Here is a 14677-nt window from a genome sequence, read left to right as displayed (position 1 = left end):
TGGACGAAGAATGATGGATATTATCAACACCGGCACTCAATTTGCCGATGGTGACCAGCAGGATGTAGATGACGGGAGTCAATTACCCTGGCTCTTGAAGATAACCAAGAAATATTGTGCAAGAAAATACTGGCGAGTATATATATTTATATATATAATTGAATATCTATCATCTATTATGTGTACACATGATATTATTTATTCTTTTTTATAAGTAGCCCTTTGGATCGACGACCACAACGGCGAAAAGCAAAATAATTTGAGACCCGAAAAGTCATTGGAGGGGCCTATATAATATCAGAATTCAATTCAAGACAGCGAACCCTGGTCCACATGCAAGGAAATTCATGCAAACTATGGGGTGCCTTGTAAGGGACGACTTCCGATCAGTGCCTGTTGAATGAAAGCACAAGATCAACGAGCCTCATGTTATTTTGTCTCTGATCTTGATAAGAATTTAATTTGGGATGATATCCTTCAACATTTCACTCACGTTGCAGCGGATGATTATGAATGCTATAAACGATGATGATTGAAGGAACTAGTTCGAAAGTGGGCTATGAAGAAGATGGCCACACAATTTTAGACTTGGAAAATCCCTATACACGAATACGTCAAGAAGACCTAACGCCCAATTCAATACTAGTGGCCCGCTCGCGAAGTTGAGGCCTACTGGAATGATTTACAGTAGACATCGGAAAGGTGAGAAACGGTGAGAAGAAACAAGAGAATGCCCGACAGAAGGTATACCACCATGGCATGGGATCAGGTGGCTACGAGACTACCATTCCCAAGTGGGAAAAAATAGAAGCGGACATTCTTGCCAAGGGTATCACACCAGAATCACTCAATTGGCCCAAACGCGCGAAGAATTGGTTTTTCGTTAATGGGGGAAGACTGGACCTAGAGACTGGGAAGCTGGTTCATGGCCCAAAACTCGAAAGAGCAACACAAAGATTTTCGTATGCTCTACAAGCTAAAGCTATTGGTGCGTTCAGGCCTAATAGAGAGAAGGATGAACTGACGTATACCATCAGGACTGCTGAACACAATGGCCGAACGAGAGGTTTAGAACGGAATATTTCTTGGGAGCATGGTTTCCCTAACGATAGAGATACCTACAGAAGCCGGCAGAGAAGGAAGGATGAGGATGCGCGGATCAGCAGGTTGGAAGAATATGTTCGTGAGTCACGGGAGGCGTTGCTTCAAGCACAGGAGCGCGAAAAAGACATGCAAGCTAGAATGTAGGACGAAATCATAAAGCAAGTGCAAATAGCAATGAGTGCCCAAAGGCAGGCATCAGATCTAGGCATCAACATTAATATTAGCCTCCCTGATCAGTTGAAAAGCAGATGCGCTTCCACGGAGTTGCCAAATCAAGTTGACACAATGCTATGTTTCCCCGTGGATGGCATCACTGCACCGTTTACATCATGTGAGCTACATATTCTAAAAGAGAATGCCACAATCATGGTGGTTCTCGGTGTTTTTTCTCCTCTAGATCCTACCAAGACACCAAGAATCCATGGGGCAATAATACCACCTGGATATGTTAGCGTCTCAGTGGATAGAGTTAACAAAGGTTTTAGTGATCTAGCTCTTGACATTCTAGGAGGTGATGGAGAGAAAACTCTAGGAGAAGCGGAGAAGACATTCATACTATGGTGCAAGCGCTACATCATTATTCTCAGGGTCTCTAGTCCACCATCGCTTCCTCAACTGCCAGACAATAGGTGTGGACAAAAGTGAACGAAATAATTTTTTCACTAATTTTCTATTGACATGCATGATTAATAATAACAATATTTCTTATACCTAATTATTCTTTTTTGTACTCACACAGCAGGGCCTCCGCCAACCTAAGTCCAATTATCCAATCTCCAGATTATCATAGTGCTCTAGGCAATGATTATGCAACGCCGCCACGCTACCACCTCCAAGGAGGTCTCCAACGCCTTCAAGGAGGTCTCCAACGGCTGCCCCGCCTCCCTTGATGATCAAGAAGCAGCCAGCTCCTAAGAGGTCCGCCCCGCAAACGAAGCCGTTGGCCCACCAGCCGGCAAAGAAGAAAGCCTCCTCTAATCCAGTTATTCCCCAAAAACTGTCTTACGAGAAAAGTGAAAAGGAATTAAAGGATGCAGTACAAAAAGATGTGAAAAGTTTCTTCGAAAAAGTAAGAAAGCAACGAGAAGCGAGGGAGAACCCGGAGAAACCGTACTTCTACCTAGCTCCAGATCTTCTAAGAAAGAAGGTGGACCAGAAAAAGCGGGAATCTTAAAAGATCCGGCCAAAATCAGACTACGACCGCTCTCTCACCAAGTCATTTGAGGCGGCGCAGAAAAAGACTAGAGCAGGGAAAGGTGTTGCACAACTCGGACAACAATCGCAACAATCAGTCCCCCCTCTTGTCATTCGTAATGAATATGGTTCAAACTTAGACTTACCGGACGTCGATTTTGAGGACCTGGTTCGGTTTTACGAGGATACTGGTATGGACCTTGCCCAAGTGCTCGCTGAAGGACCATCTGCTCCGAAAGTGGATCCTTAGAAGAAATTTGAACATGAAAAGAGTCTATACAGCCCTAAGGCCTTAGGTGAACTGGGTACGCAAATGTACCTGCTAAACAAGTGGTACATGGCGGCGTGTGAACGGGGAGAGAACTTTGTTTCTGACAGAGTTAGAAACCAACATTACTTCCATGGCGATGACGTTATATATGTCGAGTTTTTAGAATTACACCAATTATGCCACCTAGACTCTCTCGACAGAAGTCTCATTAGCTGCTATTGTTTGTAAGTGTGATTATTTTCTACTATTAAAGTATATATATATATATATAAAGCTACATGTATATATATAAATTATATATCCTCACACTATATTTTTATATATGCAGATATGAGATGACAGAACTCAGAAAGAGAAAGGATAATGATGTTGGCTTCGTTGATCCAAATGTCATATTCAAACACCCTGATCCCCCGCCTCAATGGAAAGCTGAACTCGAGAAAAATCTCATGAGGTTCATAGTGAACCAACAAAACAAGGACATACTCTTCCCCTACAACTTCAAGTGAGTGTTAAATAATTAATGTCGATCATATGGACATTTGTCCAATTATTTGCTTACTAGCTAAGCTATCTCCCATATATATATGTTGACTCTAGTTAATGTCGATCATATTTATGTATAAAAACATATGCAGCAATCACTGGATATTGATGGTCATCGATATGGCCAATAGTCGGTTGAGCATCTTAAACTCGTTAAGAAAAGAGCAAACAGAGTACCAAGACATGATAGATATTATCCAAGGGCAATTTGGTCTCTCTAGCAACTATATATACCCCGATCTCTTAACTGCAACAATTATTAAAGGTCAAATTAATTTTTTATTTTATTGGGCGCAGTGTTTGGAAAAGTTTCATTGAGGAATACCACATGAAACATTGTAAAGCGCCACCGGATGTAATCGCACACAAAGTAAGTACTAGCTATATTTATATATATATAATTCAATTAACACCATGCATGCTTTCAATTCACCGGATCTTTTTTCTTGTAAAAGTGGGTTCTGAGGCAAGAACAGGGGAACAACTACTGTGGATACTATGTTTGCGAGTTCATCATGGCATACTAAAAAAGAACTCCTAAAGAGAAACCTCAAAGTACGTTATATAAATATATTCATATATTCATAATTTCTTTTATTGCTCATATATATAAGTAATCACGTGACCAACACACACACACACACACATATATATATATATATATATATATTAATACTTTTCCTTTAGCTTTTACTGAAGACTCTATGGTTGAAGAAAAAGTCATACGACGTGACCAACTGAAAGCAATTCAAGAGACCATAGCAGGATTTCTTAATGACCAGGTCCTAAACCCCGTCGGCGAGTTCTACAATGACGTGAACGAAACATGGAAGCCAAACCAGATGGAGTGAATTTGTTATCCCAAGGATATGATAGAATTTACAATGCAAGCTTTATTTGTAATATATATATATATATATATATATATATATATATATATATATAGACACACACATATTATATGTACATAAAATAACATACAATATATGTATATGCATGTAATATATACGTTAGTTTCATACTTTAGTTTGTACAAAATGTTCGAACATTATAAACGTGTAGAATACGTATATTATTAGCAGCGTAGAATGCGTATTCGAAAACCTATTCGAAAACCAAAATGAATCAACAATTGAAAATAGAAACAAAAAAAAGAAAAAAAAAAGAAAACCTACCAACCGGGACTAAAGGGCCGGCCCACGTGGACCTTTAGTCCCGGGCGCGAAACCGGGACTAAAGGAGGGGCCCTTTAGTCCCGGATTCGTGCTCCCGATTCCAAAACCGGGACTGAATGGGGTTGAGAATCGGGAGTACAGCTAGTTTCTCTAGTGAGAGCAGCAACCATCATTGTCCAAATCCTAGATCTAGAACCACGCATATTAGTTTAGGAGAAATCAGAGAGGGAGAGAGAAGGGAGATGACAAACCTGAGTAGAGGAGGCGCGTGCAGTAGGCGGAGGGCACGAGGGCGATATTGCACGTGCAGCCAGCTCATGGCGGAGGCGGCCACGGGTCCAGCTCGCTCCGTGAATGCTCGCGTGCCTGCTTGCGGGTCCTGGCCGCCGCCGCTGCTGCCATCTCGAAACCCTAATAATCACGCAGGTAGGGAGGCAACACAGGCCGGGTGCGCGTGGGGATGGGATGACGTGGCCTTTGGATCTGCCAAGTCAAGATCTGGCGAAGAAGAAGGTGCGGTATCCGCGGCGGAGGAGAGGGCGGTATCGGTGGCGACGGAGGAGGAAGGGAAGACGAGAGAGATAGGGGGCGACGGGATGGTAGAGAACGGGGAGAGAGGCACTCGAGTGGATTAGGTTTTTGGTTCTACTTAGTACTGGGTCTTGGCCTAGATATCCAATATAGAGGAATATGATTTGTGACGTTCAACCGTGACGACAGCTATACCGGTCGTCATAGATGTATCGTCTTATAAATAAACCGTCGTCACAGACGATATTTAATTCTACGATGCTTTGGCAGCCAGCCACTAGGCGCAGCGGGGAACCGGCCAAGGTTGCCAGCTAGCCGGCCGTGGGCGCAGAGCCGTGAGCCACGTGTGCGCGGTGCCTGGCCATCGCGAGCGCGAAGACGCTGGTCGCGGGCGCCAACGCGCGGTGGGCGCGGGGGCCTACGGCGCTTGGTTGCGGGCACGGGAACCGCCGGCCACCGTGGAAGCTGGCCGTAGTCGCGTGGACCGCCGGCCACGATGGAAGGCTGCAAGCGCGGGGCGACGGGTGTGGCGGCGTCAGGCGGGCGGGCAGCGTCCTCCTCCAGCGGGCGGCGCGGTTCGCTCGGATAGCGGACTTCCTTGTTGAGTCGCGGTCCTACATCCGAGAAAGGACGGCAAGGATAGCGTCCACTGCGAGAGCTGGCTCGAGTCCAAGAAGCCTGGATCCGGCTCGAGTCCAAGAAGCCTTGATCCGTAGTGCTAGTGAGCTTCGGCAGCAGGGCGTGCTTGTCACAGCTGCAGCTCGTGGAGATCGAGCACGGTCTGGACTCGAGCAACCAGCCGTTCATCATCTGGGAGGTAAAGCCCACCAGCCTCGCCGAGTTCTTGCTGTGGCTGTCTGACGACGGCTTCGAGTCCCACGTCGGGGACAGGGGGCTCGTGGTCACGGGCTGGGCTGCCGAGGGGTGGGTGGCCGAGCTCCGGCGACTGCGCATCGCCGAGCTCCATCGGTGAAGTGAACAGCTCCTCGCACGCCTCCATGACCGCTTCGTTGAGATCCTCTCGGGCACCCCGTGGTTGACCACGTTCCATGCATGTCGTGCCAGACCGGACGGGAGGCCTGGGACACTCCATTAGCGTGAGAGTAAAAGCAACAACATGCATGCATGTCCGGCGTCTCGAGCGAGCGTACCACATGTAAGAGCCACGTCACCGCACAGTCAACATGCCACGTCAGCATAAAGAGTGGGTTAGAGCCGTTTGGACCTAGATGTCATTGAATCCAAGTTTATAGACCCAGAAATAACATTTTGAGAGTATAGAGACCTAGACGACACCTCTTGCCAAGCTGAAGGGCCGGTCATGAATTTTTCTCAAAAAAGTGCAAATATTTATACGACACTTAAGAAAATTAGTTCCGGCCAGGGCATTCGTGGCCATGGCCCGCAAGGACGAGCCTGAATTAAAGGAAGCAGCAAGCAAATAGCGAAATAAAGAGGTGGATCGTATGAGGTTAGTCTCAATGGAGGTTTCATGGCCCAGTTAACAATGCAATCATATTTTGGAAATGTTACAGAAGAGTTTTATCTCCATGAAACTAACTCTACTCCCATGAAACTTTCATCATCTTTCTATTCATCAATACAGTGTCATATTAGCACATTTAATGTTTATGAAACTCTCATGTAACTTACATTGAGATTGGCCTGATACGATACGGGCGAGAGTAAAGTACACCTGGTGGGCAAGGAAAACACACGGCTGGTATATAGCCGCTGCCGCGGGTAATATAAGCTAGTATGCCCCCAAGGCCAAGTGGCGCCGGCCGGGCCGGCACGCACACGGCACACACTCATGCATGCATACGTACCCTAAATACTGTAGCACGTGGACAGTGTGAGCCAGTGATGAGCAAACAAATGACTGTCTGCACCCGCTGCAGCCATCCGTTCGCCCCAGCTCGTTTCTTGCCCCCTCACCGACCGCGAGGATTGGCCTCGTCGGCGAGTTCTTCCCGGGTTGCCGGCACGTACCTCGGTCACATCGTGGTTGGAAACGCCGTCGCCTCGTCGCCGTGTGCACGCCGCACCCGACAACAACTACCGTCAGCCGGACCTTGCTGCTGATATCATGCCAAACCGCTGACCTTGCTGCTGATGCCAAACCGCGCGCGCACGGGTACACGTACACGTCGAGGCCGCCCATCGATCCCATCCTGGATTATTCTCCTAGTGTTTGCCGCTGCAGAGTTGGACCATACTCCGTACTACTCTATTTATTCACCTGCCATTTGCTGCAGCATCATGATCTATTCTCTCGCTCCGTCCTTCGTCTTCTTTTGGGAGGTCCGGGGGACAGGGACGACCGGTACGTGCAGCATCGAGAGCAGCATCGTCGTTAACAGTATGTCACGTCACCTGCTGCCCATAATTTTTAGAGTTACTTTCTCCAAGCCGTGAGAGAAAAATACTACAGTGATACTTATTTTTTCTTTTTTTTTGTTATATGAGAGTGTGTATATATGCATTTACGATAATGTTTGTACCAATTTACGATAACATGAATATGCATTTACGCTACTCGTGTTACTACAACTCACGATGATATTTACCATAATGTTATAGTAAATCACTTAGTAAGGAGTTACTATCATCTCGTAAATTAGAATAGTAATTATCGTAACTCAAAGTCTTCTTCAACCTACTAACGACTTCTCCAAACTCGGTCGCAACAAATCTCCTCGCTCAGTCTTCTTCAACGTACTAACTCCCACCATATAAGAAGCAATGGCGCCTTCACAAATGAATCTCGCTGCCGTCCTCCTAGTCGTCGTCCTCCTATAACCCATCGTCATGGCAGCTCGTGGTATGTACGCGTGCAAATGCATGAACTACATGTTGCAAGTGGTGATGTCATTTGATTAATCTTCTGCTAAAAGTTGTTTGATCGCCTTCGACATTTGTTGCATAAATGTCCATGCCTGGATCTGAACCATGCAGAGTCGGCGTCCGTCGGGGAACATGCCTGCGGCTGGCACTTGAGCGGCAATTATGAAGGGGTATGCATTTTTTTCATAGATGACCACACCTGCAATAGTGTATGCATACACGAAAGCAGCGACAACGATCAAGGCTATTGTGACCTTTTCCAATGCTGGTGCCACGGCAGATGCACCTCTGAGACCGAGGCTGTTGCTAGCGCTCCGATCTGGCAATGATACAGTGATCCCCGACTGTGATTCCTATCCTTCCTGGCCCTCGTCTAATAATAATATATAACATTATATACTCGGTGTACCTACCGGCTGCATACTTATGTTCTTTCGTGGACTTGCGGGTCAAAATGAATTTATATTTTATTGTACAAATATTGTTTACCATCAAAATTGGCATGTCAGAAAAAAACTGAGCACCTCTCCAAATGCAGATTGGATTTCTCCATTGCATAACTCATGTCGAGCCATCAAAATGCATATATAGATCGCTAATTATGAAACCTGTACCAAGGGGAAAACCGGATATTCCGGTTTTTATTTTTAGAATCAGATCTGAGCCTATTCAAAGCGCATCTCTTGATGTATTTGAATTCTTCACGAGGCAAGACCTTCCAACCCTAAAAGTACTAAGGGCTACGGTCGATTGAGGGTATCCAATCAATCAAAATCACATCTACATTATCATTTTACCTTCTCCTTTGCCCTACTCTCCCAAACCCTAAATTTTTAGCGGTGATCTCTAACAGAAGGGACGGTAGTGTCATTTAGGTCACTGGAAAACGAACACAGGCCCATACAAGGAACTTTCAAGTTTTTAGGGCCACGAACGAATTGAGTGACTTTCACAGGGCCTCACAGGTATTTTTCTCATTTCTTATTTCAAAATCTATAAACTTAGAACACATATTTGGAACACTAAACAACTTCAAATAAAAAACTTTTCAACTACAAATTTTTAGATTGAATTGAGAACTATAACTTTCATATACACCATGTCAACATCTGAGATTGTTGAAAAAAAATTATTTCAAATTTTAAAATATGCACACTTACAACAATATTTTAGGACCCTAAACAGTTTCAATTAAAAAACTTTTCAACTACAAATTTGTAGATCCTATCGAGGGCTATAATTTTAATATCGAGGTCAATGTTGAGACCCTAGAATAGGTAGTGCCAATTCTCGTTCTCCTGCTGCTGATGTTGCTGGATGTCGGTGAGGCGGTCTCCCACTTCTGCTTGCCACTAGGAGTGCTGGTGAAGCATGTTTTGGATGTTGTGCTGTGTCTCTTCTATGGTCATCAACCTGGTGGCGAGGCGGGCAGTTGCATCTCCTGGTCGTGGTAGCCCATAGGCCGATCATGATAGCCACGAGCAAAAAATAAAAATAAACAGACCGGGTTTAGAGTTGTTTGGACCTGGATTACACCCGAAGCTAAGTTCATAGACCTAGAATTGGCATTTTAAAAATAGAGGGACCTTTCACTTGATACAGTGTCAATTCTAAATCAAGCAATTGATGGAATCAAAAGAGGGAACGAAAGTAAGTGAGAAATTACTTTTCACTCGGAATTCTTTATTCATTTGAGTGGCACCCTTGCCAAGTTGAAGAACCACCCGTGAATTTTCCTCCTCTCCATGTGTAGATACAAGCCACTATCCAAGAGGCCGCAGATCCTAAAATCCATTTTCCTTCCTCTGAATCTAAAATATAAGCTACTTACACTACGTAAAATATGAGTTGTAGGGGTGATCAATGGGTATTTGTAGGGGCAGTTAGGCCAGCCGCCCCTACCAAAGGGTGGCTACAAATCTGATTTGTAGGCGGCTACAAATCAATTTTTAGAAATCACGAAAAAAGGGCATAAAAATAGCAAATTTTTATTTTAATCCGAGGAGGTCCCCACTGACAGCCACACCACCCACTCTATGGTTGTAGCATATTTTCACGATAGCGTCGGGTGGGATTCGAACCCGCAATCTCTCCCTCGCGCGCAAACTCCTCTACCACTGCAACTCACGATCACTTGTGTCTAAAATCCATTTCGGTTCCCCACATATTATACAAAACTGAGCATAAATTGATTGTTTGAGGCCCTAAACTAATTCAAATGAAAAAGTTGTCAACTACAAAGTTTTATAACTTTTCGAGATCTACAACTTTTATTTTGGTAGTTTCTTCATCCGAGGTCACTTATAAAATTTGAATTTCAAATTTAAGAAATTCGAACATAGTTTTCCATGACAAGATGATTTCAAATGAGAAAGTTATCAACTACAAAGTTTCATAACTTTTCAAGATCTACAACTTTCATTTTTACTGTTTCTCCATCCAATGTCGTTTAAAAAATTCAAATTTCAAAATTTTGAAAATTCAAACGTAGTTTTCCCTGACAAGATGATTTCAAATGAGAAAGTTGTCAACTAAAAAGTTTCGTAACTTTTCGAGATCTACAACTTTTATTTTGGTTGTTTCTCCATCCAAGGTCGTTTACAAAATTTAAATTTTAGTGTTTAATTTTTAATACTCGAAGTCTATTTGTAGGGACAGTTCAATATTGAGCCGCCCCTATAAATCCAATTTGTAGAGACGGCTGGATATAGAGCCGCCCTTATAAATCGGGTCATTTGTAAGGGCGGCTCATTTGGCAACCATTTGTATGGGCGGCTCAATATAGAGCCACCCCTACAAAGAAAGGGAGGCGTTGCCACAAATCATTTTTGTAGTAGTGGTAGGATATATACTCCGTAGGTGTAACGGCCTGCTTGACCGCGACAGCCATGCATGCATGAGCGCGCTTTTGACGTAATCCATGTTCACAAGTCAACGAGCAGACGAATGCAGAGCCGGGTCTATATATATGCCAAGCCAAAGGCAATCCGACCAAACGCTCAGACTTCAGAACCACAAAAGCACAGCGCCAAGCAATTCAGTATCAGGTTCACAGCATCTTGCGGTTGGCTGGTTCGTATCGTTGCTGGTTCGTGAAGAAATACTGCTGGCTGATTCGTATGAGAGAAAAATACTTTTCCGGCTGAAAATTTACGATCGTATACGACAAGCACAAGCCAAACGAACAGGCTGAATGTGGGAACTGGGAAATGATTAAGAAGGTCGTTAGAAAACAGCTGAGGTAGATCTCATACATAACAAAATCGACCCTAATAAGGTCCGAAACAAAAAAAAAGTTGAGTCTGTCTACACCGTTATCGTTGGCCCCGTAGCATCAAATGGTAACCAGTTTTCAGAATGTTGTGCAAGGACACTGGACGCACCATGCACTAACCTAGCAACCAGTTTTCTACGCGCGCGTCTTAGCGTTCAACATTCCAATTTGAATTTTTTGAAAGAAAAAGAGAAGACAAATTCATGCATGCATGCATGCCAGCATGTCCCAGACGCGGAATCATCCGAATCCTACGTGCACATACAGGTACGACAGAAGCAACCTAGATACGTAGTACTGTAGCACAGTGTCACGGAGAGTTGTCAGGACCGACGCCCAACCGGTTGTGCCCGATGGTCAACAGGAAGCATCGGCATCAAGCTCAGTTGGAGGAAGACCAGAACGGGCCAAGGCCAAGAGTGTTAAAGGTGTTTGGGCTAGACTGGGTGAACGACAGTAACGCGTTAGTGTGTGAGTTGCTTTCTTATATGCTGAGTACTCTATCTGGAGAGGGCATGAATATTGTAAACAACTATTCCCCAAACTAAATACTAAGATTCGTCTTGCTACCGGCCCCTGCTTTGCTGCCTCGACTTTGCTCCGATTCTTCCGCTAATAGAGAGCAGACTTTCGGTTCAAGGCTTTAGTCCCGACCATTTTTGGGCTCGGGACTAAAGAAAGGATTAGTCCCGGTCCGCTGCTTAACGGCTAGAGACGTAGCTTTTACAGGAGGGGAACAGGAGGGGACCTTTAGTCTCGGTTGGTGGCTCAAACCGGGACTAAAGGTCACCCTCAGGTCCCGGTTGGAGCTATCAGCTGTGACTAAACCTTTAATCCGGTTGGTGGCTCTAACTGGAACTAGAATTGTACCTGTAGTCCGGGTTTATACGACAAACTGGGACTACATGTCCTGGGCTATATACTTTCTCCTTCCTCTTTCCCTAGCCCGAGCCATTTCAAGCTCTTTGCCTGCTCTCTGTTCTTGCTCGCGGAAGGAGTTCATGCTTGCGGGATTGGTGAAGACTTCATTCCTCCATCCATTCTTCAGTTCTAAAGGTTACCGACTTCATCCTCCCATGTTTCATCACTAGCATGGCTCATTTTTTGGTCTAGAAATAGAGAAATCTGTAGTTTTTTAGATTGGGAATGATGGTGGATTATATATATACCATTTGAGCTCGAAATCACTCGATAGTTTGAATATGAAGATGAAGGAAGCTTATAGTAGTTCATCAAAACTAGTATGCACCTTTCATTGCCTCATTTCATGGTCTAGAAATAGAGAATTTTTTGGTTTTCTACATTGGGAATAATGGTGGATATTTTTGATTTATATGCCATTTGAGCTCAAAATCACTTGATAGTTTGCATATGTAGATGAAGGAATCTCATAGTAGCTCATCAAAACTAGTATGCACCTTTTATTACCTCATTTCATGGTTTAGAAATAGAAAAATAAAAGGTTTTTTTAGTATATAGCTCATTTAGTTTCATGGTTCACAAAATGAGAAATTTATAATACTCCCACAGTTCCTTAATATAAGCCATATAGTTTTTAGCACCAATATTAACGCACGGCTTGGGAAAAGATGTGAGACCGAGGAAAAAAAGAAAAATCAGGTCATCTTCTCTCTCCCAATTAGATTGTGCTATGTATGGTGGGAAGATTTCCAAACTAATCGGTGTGAGAGCTGATATGTACCTATATTTTGGAATTTTCTTTAGAAATCTATATGGCTTATATTAAGGAACGGAGGGAGTAGTTGATAAAATTGAGTATAGAGAGTCGTAGATGGCGACTGCTTCTGGATCCTCAGCCTCGCATGGGGTCCCTAAGCGACTGAGGCCGGACCTCTCTCTCATTGCGTGCGGCAAGTGTGGGCAGAAGACTATGAGGGAGTACAGGGTGAAGAAGATGGGTCCCAACCAAGGGCGCATCTTCTACACGTGTTCAGATCACGAAGGGTGTATTTTTTTGTCATGTTTTGTAGCCATTTTTTGTGATGATTTTGATTAAAGTTCTTGATTTGTTGTTGTAATTTTAGTGGGATGGCACCGGATCATGTGACGATTGGTACTAGGAGAAAGAGTATGTTGAGCACGTCCAAAAATCTCTTGCAAAGGCGACTGAGGCGACTAATAAGAGTGCACCTTTGTATGATGAGATAGTGAACCAGCAGAAGAATGATCTGTTGGTTTTAGTTGGAATTGGTCGTGAAATCCTTATTCTGTTGAAGTGCATTGTAGGTTCAGTTTGTTTAGTGCTATTTGGTAATAGCAACCGGGACTAAAGGTCCACTTTCAGTCCCGGTTGCTAGAACTGGGACTAAGGGGGGTGTGGGGGGTACGACCTGGATACCCACGGCAGACCATATGGGCTGCACCCCAGGGGTAGCCCAGCCCACAAGACAAAGCCTTGCGGAGCACGGTGCTGCTCGGCGCACCCCGCAAGATACCGGGAAAATATTTTGAAGATACTACGAGATCTGTTAGGATACGTATGATCTCATGATTCCTGTAATTTGTTACTACTTTCTAGTTATCTCCTAGATCTAACCGAGTTGTAACCCTGCCCCCCAGACTATATAAGGCGAGCAGGGACCCTCTCAAAACACACGCAATATCATACGATAGCTAATACAATCCAACAGACCATAGGAGTAGGGTATTACGTCGCGCTGACGGCCCGAACCTGTCTAACTCTTTTGTCTCTGTTGCCTTCTTGTTCTCGATTACACGCATCTCTGTCGATCAATCTACCTTCGTGATATACCCCTCGAAGGTTTGTCGATGATATTCTGTCGACAGTTGGCGCACTAGGTAAGGGTGTGCATGCTGTTTCCATGTCGAATAACATGGTACTTTTTGCAGGCTCTTCATCCCTCCCATAGCCCGGCCAGGTCTTCATGGTCGGATCGATCTCCTAGATCATCAATGCTGACGGAGTCAGAGAGCTCATCAAGCCGATGCAGATCGATACTGCGTCGATCACCCCAACACCTACGACTGTAGATCCAATCTCAGAACCGCCTCCGAGGTCGTCTTCATCGACAATTCGCCGCCCGCTCCCCCGCTACCCGAGGAGGCAAATCAATAACGACGATCTGATCGCATTCATCGATCAGGTTGGCCAGAAGCTCACCGATTGCCTCTCCATCGTGGAATCGGCTCTGACCAGTCTGGTTCAGCGCCGACCACCCTCTGATTTAGATCTATCAGAGGCTGATAAGGAAACACCAAGAGTTACGGCCCTGCCCTTCGGGCTCTCCAGCGTCGCCGCCACCTACCTAGATGCCCTAAGGGGCAAATTCGCCAACCAGGTTATAGATATCCATCCTCTCGCTAACCAGATCGCCGACCAGCTCTTGCCGACTATCGACATGCTACACGTCGACCGACGCCCCGAAGCATCCCTCCAAACCATCGTGGAGGAAAATCCAGACTCCGAGTCCTAGGGCTCTACGAAGACTATCGTCGAAACCATCGCCGTACAACCTCCTTTCTCTCCCTTCCGTGGAGGCAGAATTTTCAATGTCAGCGTCGACAGCCCCCCCATGGGATGGGGAAACCGAGGAGGACCGCGCCGCTCACGTCAACAGGAACATCAATCGTGCACAGCACCGAGCAAATGAGGCTACCCTTGTGCTAGCCGAGGCTGCTCGCAATGATCGGCTCGACTCGCAAGGAAGGCCACACCCACTCCAACACAACCTCAACGACGAATTTGTTCATGTT

At 45.0% G+C, this 14677-nt stretch overlaps 1 protein-coding gene across 1 annotated transcript in view; it reads left to right on the top strand.

Moving 5' to 3' along the window:
* The window catches only part of LOC136500178 (uncharacterized), a 6781-nt gene extending 987 nt beyond the window's left edge, over positions 1 to 5794 (top strand). Inside the window, exon 3 of the mRNA XM_066495558.1 lies at positions 5560 to 5794. Within this exon, the coding sequence (XP_066351655.1) occupies positions 5560 to 5794 (235 nt within the window). The remainder of the gene's footprint in view (positions 1 to 5559) is intronic.
* Positions 5795 to 14677: the final 8883 nt, after the last annotated feature.

Source organism: Miscanthus floridulus, chromosome 13 (assembly GCF_019320115.1).
Source record: "Miscanthus floridulus cultivar M001 chromosome 13, ASM1932011v1, whole genome shotgun sequence".
NCBI lineage: Eukaryota > Viridiplantae > Streptophyta > Magnoliopsida > Poales > Poaceae > Miscanthus > Miscanthus floridulus.
Note: the sequence above shows the minus strand (reverse complement) of the source record. Positions and strands in the feature narration are given on the sequence as shown.